The 14,791-nt window shown below is 47.1% G+C and overlaps 1 protein-coding gene across 2 annotated transcripts in view; it reads left to right on the top strand.

Annotated features, from left to right (window-relative positions):
• Positions 1 to 13,385, top strand: part of GSK3B (glycogen synthase kinase 3 beta) — a 182,052-nt gene extending 168,667 nt beyond the window's left edge. Inside the window, exons 8-11 of one of the 2 annotated variants that reach the window (XM_082247647.1) lie at positions 744 to 839; positions 4,754 to 4,940; positions 10,076 to 10,174; positions 13,032 to 13,385. In XM_082247647.1, coding sequence (XP_082103773.1) covers positions 744 to 839; positions 4,754 to 4,940; positions 10,076 to 10,174; positions 13,032 to 13,099 — 450 coding nt within the window. In that variant the 3' untranslated portion in view covers positions 13,100 to 13,385. Of the gene's footprint in view, positions 1 to 743; positions 840 to 4,735; positions 4,941 to 10,075; positions 10,175 to 13,031 lie in introns of both variants that reach the window. The other variant, XM_082247646.1, reaches the window with a different exon arrangement.
• The last annotated feature ends 1,406 nt before the right edge of the window (positions 13,386 to 14,791 follow it).

Here is a 14,791-nt window from a genome sequence, read left to right as displayed (position 1 = left end):
GGGAGGGAGCACAGCCCAGAATCATATACTTACATAGATACAAGGGAGGGAGCACAGCCCAGAATCATATACTTACATAGATACAAGGGAGGGAGCACAGCCCAGAATCCTATACTTACATAGATACAAGGGAGGGAGCACAGCCCAGAATCATATACTTACATGGATACAAGGGAGGGAGCACGGCCCAGAATCCTATACTTACATGGATACAAGGGAGGGAGCACAGCCCAGAATCATATACTTACATGGATACAAGGGAGGGAGCACAGCCCAGAATCCTATACTTACATAGATACAAGGGAGGGAGCACAGCCCAGAATCCTATACTTACATGGATACAAGGGAGGGAGCACAGCCCAGAATCATATACTTACATGGATACAAGGGAGGGAGCACAGCCCAGAATCCTATACTTACATAGATACAAGGGAGGGAGCACAGCCCAGAATCCTATACTTACATAGATACAAGGCAATGTGGTGCAGAAGGTAGGGTAACCAGTTCAGTACACCTAATGGGACCATTATCCCTCTTGAATTTTGGTCTCTCCATTCAGTTGGCCTGGATGGGCAGTTCATAGATCAGACGGTGTCCGTATGTCTGTACCATTGAAAATGGGTCATTCTATCTGATTGTGGAGCCTCCCCACCAGTCCTGTGATGGGGGGCAGTACTGGAAATATTCGGGCAGCATTCCCTGAAGATTATTCTAACCCAGCCATGCTTTTTGTTTCTTTGCAGGTCCTGGGCACACCGACAAGGGAGCAGATCCGAGAAATGAACCCTAACTACACAGAGTTCAAGTTCCCCCAGATAAAGGCACACCCCTGGACTAAGGTGAGAGCTGCACACCATCTCCTGTCTGGTCTTCTCATACATATCCTGTGTGCAAGAAACATAATACCCCATGCATGTATAGAGGGAGAGGCCCGCCTGGTACCCTTCTGAAGTCTAACTCCAACCTAAAACTGATATTCCAGCTTTGCATGTTTGCCAGCAAGCTAGATCCCTGTCCCCATTATAATTCACAGTTCTGATTAATCTCCTTAGAATTTTCTGCTTATGATGGGAGAACCTGGGGTCTTACTGGGTCCCCTTTGATGGCTTGTAGGGCTAAATGCTAATTGTTTGGAGTCCCCAAAAATTGCATGCACCCTGCTTTTGCTTTGTTCTCATTTGCTGCAATTTTGGCCATAAAATATTGTCAGTGTTAAATAGGACCAAGCATCAGCCAGGATATTCAGTTCAGGTTCACTATTTATCAGTTAATTAGCTAAGGATTAGCAAAGAAAGATAATCCTTTTGGTTGGTTTAGTCCAGTGGTCTCCAAATTTTCTAAACAAAGGGCCACTTTACTGTTCTTTAGACTATAGGAGGGCCATTGGGAGTACAAAATACATTGGGCTTGGTGGTTACTGGCAGTAAAAAAAAAAAAAAGTGCCCCATCTTTGGTGTCGGTGGCTGGAATAGTGCCCCATCATTGGTATCGTTGGCTGGAATAATGCCCCATCATTGGTGTTGATGGCAGCAATAGTGCCCCATCATTGGTGTCGATGGCAGCAATAGTGCCCCATCATTGGTGTCGGTGGCAGCAATAGTGCCCCATCATTGATGTCAGTGGGAGGAATAGTGCCCCATCATTGGTGTCAGTGGGAGGAATAGTGCCCCATCATTGGTGTTGGTGGCAGGAATAGTGCCCCATCATTGGTGTCAGTGGGATGAATAGTGCCCCATCATTGGTGTCAATGGCAGGAATAGTGCCCCATCATTGGTGTCGGTGGCTGGAATAGTGCCCCATCGTTGGTGTCGGTGGCAGGAATAGTGCCCCATCGCTGGTGTCGGTGGCAGGAATAGTGCCCCATCGCTGGTGTCGGTGGCAGGAATAGCGCCCCATCGTTGGTGTCGGTGGCAGGAATAGCGCCCCATCGTTGGTGTCGATGGCATGAATAGTGCCCCATTGTTGGTTTCGATGGCAGGAATAGTGCCCCATCGTTGGTGTCAGTGGCATGAATAGTGCCCCATCGTTGGTATCAGTGGGAGGAATAGTGCCCCATCGTTGGTGTCAGTGGCAGGAATAGTGCCCCATCGTTGGTGTCGATGGCAGGAATAGTGCCCCATTGTTGGTGTTGGTGGCAGGAATTGTGCCCCTTCGTTGGTGTTGGTGGCAGGAATAGTACCCCGTTGGTGGCAAAAATGGTGCCCCATTGTTGGTGTCGATGGCAGGAATAGTGCACCATTGTTGGTGTCGATGGCAGGAATAGTGCCCCATTGTTGGTGTCGGTGGCAGGAATAGTGCCCCATTTTTGATGTCAGTGGAAGGAATAGGGCCCCACTGTTGTGGTCAACGAGAGGAATTATTCCCCACTACTGTTGTCGGAAAGAATGGGCCTCATCTTTGCTGTCAGTAGGAGGAAATAGTGTCTTGTATCAAGGAGAGGAATAGTGCCCCAAGGGCCGCGTAAAGCCATGCAAAGGGCCACAGTTTGGAGACCACTGGTCTAGTCTACAGCCCATTGCACACATGTGTTAGTATCCTGACAGTTTACCTGTACCCATACATTGGCATAAAGTTATAAAAGACACCAATGATGGGGCACTATTCCTTCCCACTGACCCCAATGATGGGGCACTATTCCTCCCACTGACCCCAATGATGGGGCACTATTCCTCCCACTGACCCCAATGATGGGGCACTATTCCTCCCACTGACCCCAATGATGGGGCACTATTCCTCCCACTGACCCCAATGATGGGGCACTATTCCTCCCACTGACCCCAATGATGGGGCACTATTCTTCCCACTGACCCCAATGATGGGGCACTATTCCTCCCACTCATACCAATGATGGGGCACTATTTCTCCCACTCACACCAATGATGGGGCACTATTCCTCCCACTGACACCAGTGATGGGGCACTATTCCTCCCACTGACACCAATGATGGGGCACCAACACTTCCCCAAATACCACAGATGACACTTCCTACTCCTATTGCCCATGGTCCACCCCCCCAGAAGACTGAACAACAGTAAACTGGCCCTTTGTTTAGAAAGTTTGGAGACCCCTGATCTAGATGATAGAGTTAAATGGAAAATAGGTGTGTAGATCATGCCGTGGTGCACACAAGGAAGGAGGGGAAGAATTTTACTGCTGGTATTCTTTGCTGTCAGTAGGAGGAAATAGTGTCTTGTATCAAGGAGAGGAATAGTGCCCCAAGGGCCGCGTAAAGCCATGCAAAGGGCCACAGTTTGGAGACCACTGGTCTAGTCTACAGCCCATTGCACACATGTGTTAGTATCCTGACAGTTTACCTGTACCCATACATTGGCATAAAGTTATAAAAGACACCAATGATGGGGCACTATTCCTTCCCACTGACCCCAATGATGGGGCACTATTCCTCCCACTGACCCCAATGATGGGGCACTATTCCTCCCACTGACCCCAATGATGGGGCACTATTCCTCCCACTGACCCCAATGATGGGGCACTATTCCTCCCACTGACCCCAATGATGGGGCACTATTCCTCCCACTGACCCCAATGATGGGGCACTATTCTTCCCACTGACCCCAATGATGGGGCACTATTCCTCCCACTCATACCAATGATGGGGCACTATTTCTCCCACTCACACCAATGATGGGGCACTATTCCTCCCACTGACACCAGTGATGGGGCACTATTCCTCCCACTGACACCAATGATGGGGCACCAACACTTCCCCAAATACCACAGATGACACTTCCTACTCCTATTGCCCATGGTCCACCCCCCCAGAAGACTGAACAACAGTAAACTGGCCCTTTGTTTAGAAAGTTTGGAGACCCCTGATCTAGATGATAGAGTTAAATGGAAAATAGGTGTGTAGATCATGCCGTGGTGCACACAAGGAAGGAGGGGAAGAATTTTACTGCTGGTATTCTTCCTGTATGGTCCACATTCTCTTGGACATCATGATTTAGCTGTGAACTCCTTATTAATGGCCATGGGTTTTGGAATCAGATTTGAAACAATTTCATAAAGGTCTAAAGATCACTTGTCCACACACTTGTAGCCGTGTTGGTCTATAATGCCTCGTTCACATTGGGATACTACAGCGTACATCCAGTCCTATTGATGTCAGTTGGGACACGGCGAATGCACGGACACAGCCGCTGCTCCCAATTTGACAGCCCCAAACACACACTGCTTGCATTCATGGCCGTGCACCCCGCACGGCTGTCAGATTGGGAGAAGCTGCTGTGTCCCAATTCACAAAAATGTGACTACTGCATTGGGATGCACAAAACCCTTGTGCATCCCTGAACAGGCAAACCCGGCCCTGGCATGGGTGAATGCTGTAGTATACCCATGTAAAAGAGGCCTTCCTGTGAAGAATCTATTATGGAGACAATCAGGGGTCTAATCCTGGTGTCACTGCCCCCTAATTGACACTCTGTAGGAAGCATAGGGATATGCATTCTAGAGGGGGGAAAAAAAGCTGACAGCAGAGCTCAGAAGGTAAGTCTAGAAATCTGTCCCAAGGTCATAGACAGCATTAGAGAAGGGCCAACCCCTCCCCAACCCCCCCCCCCCCCGTATAAGAACATTGTGTTGGAGTTGCACTTTATTGCTCATGTTTTCACCAGCTGCAGTCTCTTTTTTCACTCATTTCATCCACCCTGCGACAGGGGCTTGGCAGCCTTCACACTTAGATCCGTTTTCTCTTTTCTTTTTTTTATCTTTAAAGGGTTGTGTATTTTTGCAGGTCTTCAGAGCTCGTACGCCACCAGAGGCGATTGCGCTGTGCAGCCGGCTACTGGAATATACCCCCACCGCCCGCCTCACCCCCTTGGATGCCTGCGCACACTCCTTCTTCGATGAGCTCCGGGACCCCAACCCCAAGCTTCCCAATGGCCGCGACTTTCCTGCACTCTTCAACTTTACCACTCAAGGTAATGCCGTCTTCTCCGGAGCAGGGGGAGCGCGGGCCTTGACATCGCATGTGACAAGTGTCCAGAGTCAGGAACCATTGGCTGCAAAAGGGGCCACATGATAATCACACACTGCCAGCTATCAATGCCTTTGGTTCTGGGCAATGCCAACTTATCACGGGGGATACCCAATTGTTTCCCCAATTCATCAGTGCGACTCGTTAATCAGTACTGGTTAGTATGTTTGTGAAAGATCAGAAGATTAATAAATTACACTTAAAATTTTATTTTCATATGTAAAATCCGGCTCCGCCATTTAAAAAAAAACAAAAAGAAATGAAGCCAGGGGGGTGTTAAAAAAAAAAAAAAACGCTGCAACCCTGCCGATGCACCTTTCTGTGATCCAGCGCTGCTTTTTTTTGGTTTAAATGTCAGCCAGCATCATCCAATCCCCTCCACTCCTTGTGAACCCAGACTATTGTGGATCTGCCCTCCTGGGAGTGCGACGACCTGCCAGCGTAGGTTCACATTCCCCCCCTAGTTACAGTGCTGTGAAAAAGTATTTGCCCCTTCCTGATTTTTTTACATATTTTTCACACTTAAATTATTCAGATCATCAAACAAATGTTAATATTAGACAAAGATAACCCGAGTAAATACAAATTTTAGTTTTTAAATGAAGGGAAAAAGCTGTCCAAACCTGCCTGGCCCAATGTGAAAAAGTTACATAGTAGTTGAGGTTGAATAAAGACAATAGTCCATCCAGTTCAACCTGTGTAGGTGTGTGTGGCCGTAATCATCCCTCATACCCCTGAATGTTCTGATCCTTGAGATGTAAGTCTAAGAGTCTTTTGAAAGTAGCCATACTTCCAGCAGAAACCACCTCTTGTGGTAGAGAATTCCACAGTCTTGTGAAGAACCCCCCCTACGTGGCCTAAGGTTAAAACGCTTCTCCTCTAATCGCATTGTATGTCCTCGTGTCCTCATGCAATCCTTGCGACTGAATATCTTTTTTTCTATACTGAGATCACCATTGAGATATTTTAAATTGCTATCATGTCCCCTCTCAGGCGTCTCTTCTCCAGGGAGAATAAATCAAGCGATTGCAGACGCTCTTCATAATTAAGGTCCTCCAATCCCCTAATCAGTTTAGTTGCCCTTCTCTGGACTCTCTCCAGCTCCAATACATCCCTCCTGAGGACCGGCGATCAGAACTGGACAGAATACTCCAGATGTGGTCGGACCAGAGTTTTATAAAGTAATTAACCCCTAAACCTAATAATTGGTTGTGCCAGCCTTGGTGGCAACAACTGCATTCGAGTGTTTGGGATAACTGGCAACGAGTTTTTCGCATCGCTGTGGAGGAATTGGGCCCACTCTTGTTTTATTTCAGCCACATTGGAGGGTTTTCCCAACATGAACGGCCTGTTTAAGGTCATGCCACAGCATCTCAATCGGATTTAAGTCCAGACTTTGACTAGGCCTATCCAAAACCTTCATTTTGTTTTTTGTTTTTTTTTGCGCAATCCTGAGGTGGACCTCCTGGTGCGTTTTGGATCATTGTCCTTGCAGCATAACGCAAGTGTGCTTGAGATCAGGAACTGATGGCCGAACATTCTCCTTCAGGATTTTCTGGTAGAGCGCAGAATTCATGGTTCCATCAATGATGGCAAGTTGTCCAGCCCCAAGCCATCCACCATGTCTGACTGTTGGTATAATGTTCTTTTTATGGAATGCTGTGTTAGTTTTGCACCAGATGTTTCGGGACGCACACCTTCTGAAAAGTTAAACTTTCGTCTCATCAGTCCACAGAATATTTGCCTAAAAGTCTTGGGGATATTCCAGATGTTTTTTGGCAAATGCGAGACGAGCCTTTGTGTTCTTTTTGGTCAGCAGTGGCTTTGGCCTTGGAACTCTCCCATGGATGCCATTTTTGCCCGGCCTCTTTCTTATGGTTGAATTATGAACACTGACCTTACCTGAGGCAAGTGAGGCCTGCAGTTCTTTAGATGATATTCTGGATTCTTTTATGTCCTCCTGGACGAGTCGTTGATGTGCTCTTGGATTAATTCTGGTAGGCCGGTGTTCTAAAATTCCGGACCCTCGTCACTTCCGGTTACGCTACTTCATAACCCAGCTGATGCGAGCCCAGGTGCGCATGCGCACAAGGCATTTTCAAGGTCCGATAAAATTCTAAGACTTAGGCACAGCTGACTGAGAGGAGGGGCTGAGGTGGGACGCACACACCGCCGCGGGAAAATTGCTGTCACGGGCGAACCAAAGCTGCTAGAGACCCCAAAATTGTATCGCAGGTAGCCAAGACGCTCCCCTACAGCTGATTGAAATTTGGGGTCTCGGGGATGAAAGGGCGCGGAGCAGTGACCCCGAGAACCGGGGCTTGGGGTCACTGCTCCGCGCCCTTCCATCCCCGAGACCCCAAATTTCTTTTCGCTGTAGGGGAGCGTCTTGGCTACCTGCGATACAATTTTGGGGTCTCTAGCAGCTTTGGTTCGCCTGTGACAGCAATTTTCCCGTGGCGGTGTGTGCGTCCCACCTCAGCCCCTCCTCCTCTCAATCAGCTGTTCGCTAAGTCTTAGAATTTCCTCGGACCTTGTGCGCATGCGCACCGGGGCTCGCATCAGCCGCAAGTGACGAGGTCTGGAATTTTCATGGGTCCGACTAAATTTTAGAACACCGGCCACTCCTGGGAAGGTTCACCACTGTTCCACATGTTCTCCATTTGTAGATAATGTCTCTCACCGTGGTTCGCTGGAGTCCCAAAGCCTTAAAAATGGCTTTGTAACCCTTTCCAGACTGATACATGGCAGTTACTTTGTTTCTCATCTGTTCCTGAATTTCTTTAGATCGCGGCATGATGCGTTGCTTTTTGAGATCTTTCAGCATGCTTCACTTTGTCAAACGGCTTCTATCTAAGTGATTTCTTGATTCAACAGCTCTAGCAGTAATCAGATTTGGGTGTGACAGGTAAAATTGACCTCAGATTTCCAAAAAAACGTGGTTAATAACGGTTCATTTATGATTTAGCAGGAGGGGGGGCAATTTCATTTTTTCACACAGGGCCAGGCGGATTTGGGCAGCTTTTTCTCAAATCCTTGTGTAATAAAAAAATTAGTTTGATCTGAATCACTTAAGTGTGACAAATATGCAAAAAATAAAAAAAATAAAAAAAAATCAGGAAGGGGGCAAAGACTTTTTCACAGCTCTTTAGTAATGATGGGTGAGGGCCACGGAGTCCAGGGGTAAGAACCCCCAATATCGCCGCCAGTGGAGAAGAGGGAACTGTGACGTCATTGGACAGAGCAAAAGACTGCAGCCTAAATGGTACAGTATGCATAAAGTGTTTTTGTCAAGAGAGTCTCTTAATTTTCCCTGAATGGGCAATGTGACTGAGTCTCTTTAACCACTTGACCTCCGGAAGAGTTACCCCCCCCCCCCTTCAAAACCAGGCCATTTTTTTTTGCGATACGGTACTGCATTACTTTAACTGACAATTGCGCGGTCGTGCGACTTTGTACCTAAACAAAATTGATGTCTTTTTCCCCCCACAGAGCTTTATTTTGGTGATATTTGATCACCTCTGCGTTTTTATTTTTTTGCGCTATAACCAAAAGTCCGACAATTTTGAAAATATATATATATATATATATATATATATATATATATATATATATATATTTGTGTGTGTGTGTGTGTGTGTGTGTGTGTGTGTGTATATATGTATATATATATATATATATATATATATATATATATTATAGATATGTTTTTTTTTTTTTACTTCTAAATTACTATATTACTTATTAAATTTTTTTGCTATAAAACCTATCCAATAAAAAAAATTTAAAAAAATTTAATTTCTTTATAGGCCAATATGTATTCTGCTACATATTTTTGTTTTAAAAAATTCCCAAAATTTGACAGGTACCCTTTCCCACTTTCGGGAGATGGCGCCGTCCCTCGGAAATTTGGCCCCCTCCTCCTTCCCCGCCGCCGAGCCAATCTGAATGCGCAGCGCGCTTCGCATATGTCCAGTAGGGACCCGCCCGTAAAGCCGTAAGGCTTCACTTCCGGGTTCCCTCACCGGCAATGGTGGCGGCAGCACCCGGCAGCCCATGGAAACATCGTTTGGACTCCAGGACAGGTAAGTGTCCTGATATTAAAAGTCAGCAGCTACAGTATGTGTAGCTGCTGACTTTTAATTTTGGGGGGCGGGGGGGACAGAAGTCTGCGAAACTCTGCTTTAACATCAGAGGCGAACAAAGGGCTAAATGTGTACCTAACCAGTGCTTGTGTACTGTGGGGGAGGTGCTTTTACTAGGGGAAGGCATTAATCCATGTCCCTGCTTGGCAGAGACGCAGGATCTATGCTTTTCATAATAACAGAACAGCGATCCCCCTTGTTTACATAGGTAGATCGCCGTTCTGGCTCTGCATAAAGATTGGCGGGTGCCGACGAGCATCACAGCAGAAGCGGGTCGCAGGTGGCGCGCATGCGTGCTCCAGACCCAGAAGTTCAGGATCACGTACTAGGGAAGTGATCTCATGCAGGAGAGCCGCCTTGCCACCGTCAATGCAAGCAGTTAAACTATATTGACTTGTTTTAGACTGATGTGCACTCCTCTTAGGATCGTAGATTAGGGAAATGTCTGGCTTTCCTTGCATGAGTCATCAGAGTGTCAGGCCCAACAGGGATGGCCGCATACGCGGTGCTTTGCTCTTTTACTCGGCTCCACTTACAGACAAACTATTTGAGCTTACAGGAGTTCTTCCTGTTTGCGCCAAGGATACAAGCGCTGCATGGTATGAGGAAGAGTCGGGCCCTCTTTTGGAATTTTGGGGGTACTTTTCAGCCTAGGTGGCCTTCCAGACAGACGTTTGACCAAACGGAAGACAATTATAACTCGTGGGCAGTTAAGGGAATCTTTGGCAAAGCTCACAGAGCTGTAATGGGGGGACTGCGGCAGGCGTTTGCGCTGTGCAGGATTTTCTAAAAAGACAATTTCCTTTCTGTTTCCCAATGCGCACGTTCTTGGGATCTCCAGATATGACCCTGCGAGGAAGTAGCTGGATATCTGTTGGAATCCTTTTTCTCACTGTGTCTTTCTTTTTTTTTTTTTTTTTATTATCATTTACAGAACTGTCTAGCAACCCCTCGCTGTCATCTATACTCCTCCCACCACACGCTCGAAACCAGGCCTCTGTGTCTACGCCCACGAACGCCACAGCGACATCAGGTAAGGATTCTCACGTGTTTCTATCTTATCCTCCGTATTTCAGTCTTTTAGGAATGTGTGTTTTTTTTTTTTTTGGCGGTCATCGCTGAGCTGCTGCAATGGAGTTCACAGGAGACAAATGTGACTGTATCAGAACTGTCTAATAGCAGTGATGGCCTTTGTGTATAGTCCCTGTGTGAATGTCGTGAGATCTTTACTATATGTGTGAGCATTTTTTTTAGGGATCGACCGATTATCGGCAAAGCCGATATATCGAGGGCCGATATGCACTTTCCCCGATATATCGGAATCGGCCCCCGGAGGTTACCGATATTGCTGATATTTCAGAAAGTGCTTGTACCGGAGTGATGCCTGCAGCTAGAGGCATCACCCCGCTACCGGCGTCCATAGCCGATGGTCGGCCGTCTTGTTTTGGGTGGCCCGAATAAGATGCCGTTGAGTGTCAGCGGACACACGTCCGCTGAAATCTGCCACTCTATTGAGGGCAATGGCTGGTCCGATCAGGTCAGCCTAAATAACAGACAGGTGGACCCTGATGGGAAAGTTTGTGTGAGGGGGTTCTAAATCTCCCCCTATGTGTCAGTTGATATATATCTTTGCAATAAAAGTTTGCATGTGTGTTGAAAGACTTGAAGGCTTATCAGATACCCAATGGCATGCTGGAATTCTAGAGAAAGAGAACAGCATGGTAGAAGACCTGGAGGTGTGTGTGAGTGGTGTTGGCCCTGAATGGAAAGCGAAAAATAGCAGCATGAGTGAAGACTTTGAGGTCAATGAGAGTGGAATTGGCATACAGGGATGTTCTGAAAATGAGAGAGGAGAATCATTTAGAAAAGACCTGGAGGTGGTAAAAGTTATTAGTGTTGGCCTGGAAGGGAGTTGCAGAGAAATGTAGCAGCATGAGTGAAGACCTTGAGGTGTGGGAGAGTGGAATTGGTATACAAGTGACAGTGATGGAGGCATACACGGTCTGTCTGGATAGGACAACCATAAGAAAAGTCCTGAAGGTGTGAGTAGGTGGTGTTTCCCTGTAAAGGTTTTCTCAAGAAAGGATGCAGCATTGGAGAAGACTTGGAGGTGCGTGAAATGGGTGATATCTAGGAAAGGCATTCTGGAGAAAGTGAGAACCATAAGCAAAGACCTAGAGGTGTGTGGGAGTGATAGTGATCTGGAAAGGTGTGCTAAAAAAAAGGAGAACCATAAAAGTAGACCTGGAGGTGTAAGTGGTATTGGCCTGGAAAGGAGTTCTAGAAAAGTGGTGCAGCAGAGGACAGGACTGTGTGAAAGTGGTGGTGTCCTGGAAAGGCATGCTGGAGAAAGGGAGAACTATGAAAGATGATCCAGAGATGTGTGGGTGGTGGGAGAAAGGGAGATCTATGAAAAATGATTCCGAGGTGTGTGGATGGTGTTGACCTGGAAGGTCATGCTGCTGAATAGGAGAACCACGAGAGAAGACCTAGGAGAGTAAATGGTGGTGGCCTAGACCAGTGGTCCTCAACCCTGGCCTACAGGGCCCACTAACAGGCCAGGTTTGCAAGATAACTGAAATACATCCCAGGTGATATCATTTGCTGCTCAGTGATTGCAGTATTCTAGTCTGCATCTCCACAAGGTAATACTTAAAACCTGGCCTGTTAGTGGGCCCTGTAGGCCAGGGTTGAGGACCACTGGCCTAGACAAAGGGAACAGTATAGGAGAAGATCTGAAGTGAGCGTAAGTGGTGGCATCCTAAAAACCGCATTCTGTAGAAAGCGAGAACCTAGAGGTGTGTGGAAGTGATATAGGCCTGGGGGAGGATGTTTTGGAGAAGGTGAGAACCATGGGTGAGAATCTAAAGGTGTGTGGGAGTGGTGTTGACAATGGTAGATAGTGATTTGGTGTCCCGGGAGCCGCACATCAAGTCAAGACTCCCGGGACACCTAATCAATCTACCATTGATTGAGGCTTAGAAGAGCTTCCTCCCCTGGCCAGCACTGACAGCGATGGGCAAAGGACTTTATTCCCATACAGCTTGTACCATGAGAGAAGACCTGGTGGAGTTAGTAAAGTGGTGGTGTCCTGGCAAGGCATGTTGGAGAAAGGGAGAACTATGAAAGATGATCCAGAGGTGTGTGGGTGGTGGGGGGAAAGGGAGAACTATGAAAAATGATTCAGAGGCGTGTGGGTGGTGTTGACCTGGAAGGACATGCTGCTGAATAGGAGAACCACGAGAGAAGACCCAGGAGAGTGACTAAGTTGTGGGGGCCTGGAAAGGTGTTCTAGACAAAGAGAACAGTATAGGAGAAGACCTGAAGTGAGCATAAGTGGTGGCATCCTAAAAACCGCATTCTGTAGAAAGCGAGAACCTAGAGGTGTCTGGAAGTGATATAGGCCTGGGATGATGTTTTAGAGAAGGTGAGAATCTAAAGGTGTGTGGGAATGGTGTTGACAATGGTAGATAGTGATTTGGTGTCCCGGGAGTCGCACATCAAGTCAAGATTCCTGGGACACCTAATCAATATACCATTGATTGAGGCTTAGACGAGCTTCCTTTCCGGCCAGCACTGACAGTGGTGGGCCAAGGACTTTATTCCCATACAGCTTGTACCATGAGAGAAGACCTGGTGAAGTTAGTAAAGTTTTGTTTGCCTGGAAACGAGTTATAGAGAGAGAGAACAGCATGGCGGAAGAACTGTGTAAATGGTGGTTTGAAGGTACTGCGTGGGTGACCAGAGATGAGATATAAGGAGGCGCCAGGCTGTTGAATGATTTTTCAGGTTACTGTTAGTATTTATATCCTGTAGATAGGTTGTACTATTATACTTGTTGTGTTCTCCCATATCTTAGCTATCCTCCTCTCCCATCTTCTCTCTTCCAGATTCAAATGCTGGGGATCGCGGGCCGACCAACAATGCAGCGTCAGCATCAGCCTCCAACTCCTCCTGAGCCAATAGCAAAGCATGTTCTGCGCACGGGCGAGAAGGAAACGGGCAAAGTAGCAAGAGGGTGGGGAATGAGCGATGGGGTGGAGCGCACACACACACCACACCCCTTCCCTGGACTCTCCCGCTAGACACTGGCCACCTCTATCAAGGAAAAAATATATATATATACATAACTGTAAAGACACGCCATCCTGTCAATTTTAGTGGTTCAGTTTTTTTTATAATTATTATTATTGTTATTTAACCTTGTAAAATATCTATAAATACAGGTTTTTCTTTTCCTTTTATTTTTTTTATTTTTTTTCAGTTTTTTTATTATTTTTAACTCACTCCGTAGGAGTTTTCTGGGTGAGGGTGGAAGGGGCAGCAACGCCGGTTCCCCTCTTTCCTAGACAGGTGCTGGCCATCGTCATTTTTTTTCAGCGCCCGGTCTATGTAATGAGAAGTCGCTGCCACGCTTACACCTTTCAGACACCCCGTCAGTCGCTGCCTGGGGTTTTTTGGCAGACGGGACTGGCGTCTTGGCACCATCTCCCTGAAATCGATTTTCGGAGTGCCTTATTGCGCAAGATATGTGCACCCTTCCACTCACTGCGCAGTAACCCTGATGTCCATCACAAGAAATGCTGATCTGCCAACACAGAAGAGCGTGTAGCGGTCTGGGGGTGCTTTGGGCAGTTGGGCCATTTTAGCGTTGGATAGCTATATTTTCGCCTGCCTGAAGATTGCATTTCTGTTCTAGATTTGGCCACGTGGGGTTGCCATTCCGAATAGCTTCAGCAATTTGCAGACCTCAAGTGCTACAAGTCACAGGCCTTCATTAGCAGCCCTTGACCGGGTGGGCCTTGTAATTCTGTAACAGCCAAAGGCTTTATTTAAGTAGGGTTTCTCCTAAAGGTTCTCCAAGGAAGCTTGTTTCTCTTTTCAGAGACCGGTCTTGTTGTTTGGGTAAGTTCTACCGTAGACACCCATTCACTTCTGTATCTGTGGCCCCCTCCACCCATTGAGGCCCGTTTGCTGAAAATAGCTCTGACCTCATGCAGCCCCCCATTAATGAGTTTGAGGGGGCAAGAGTATAACCCTTGATTTAACCATGGAACAGACAACACTTACCTCACCCGCATGGGGTGTCCCCGGACATTACGTCTGCATCTCTGGGACTGGCCGGCCAGCGCTGTGCGTTGCGCACCGCTTCTGCTTCTGTTGTCTCCCATGTGTTAAAATTTAGCTGGGAGCCCACAGCCACTGCCCATTGCTGTAATTTAGGTGAATTGGGGGGCATCTGTCTACGCTTTAGTACAGAAACGTTATCCGGTTACAGGCAGAGTATGGCGGTACAGAGTGTCCTGTGTGATATGTATGCTAAGTGTTTGTTGTGTCCTGTCCTGCAGTCTGCTAAGCTGTTCTTTGCTTTCTTTCCTCCTGCTTTTACTAAACTGGTAGGCCTTGTTACACCACATGTATCTGAGGCCCCCCTTTCCTTCAGTACTCTTTGATGGGCCCCTATGGATCATTTCTTCCACCTTTATGGATCATTTCTTCCACCTTAATGGATCAATTCTTCCACATTGGCTTCGGTTTGTCAATCTACATGTGGAAGTTTACAAATTACTACGATGGGCCTTTCCTATCGAAAAGCTTCTGGTAAAAGAGCATAACTTTTGAACATGATGCAATGGGTACTAGTCAACCT

This window comes from Pelophylax lessonae (assembly GCF_965119305.1).
Source record: "Pelophylax lessonae genome assembly, chromosome: 2".
Taxonomy (NCBI): domain Eukaryota; kingdom Metazoa; phylum Chordata; class Amphibia; order Anura; family Ranidae; genus Pelophylax; species Pelophylax lessonae.
Note: the sequence above shows the minus strand (reverse complement) of the source record. Positions and strands in the feature narration are given on the sequence as shown.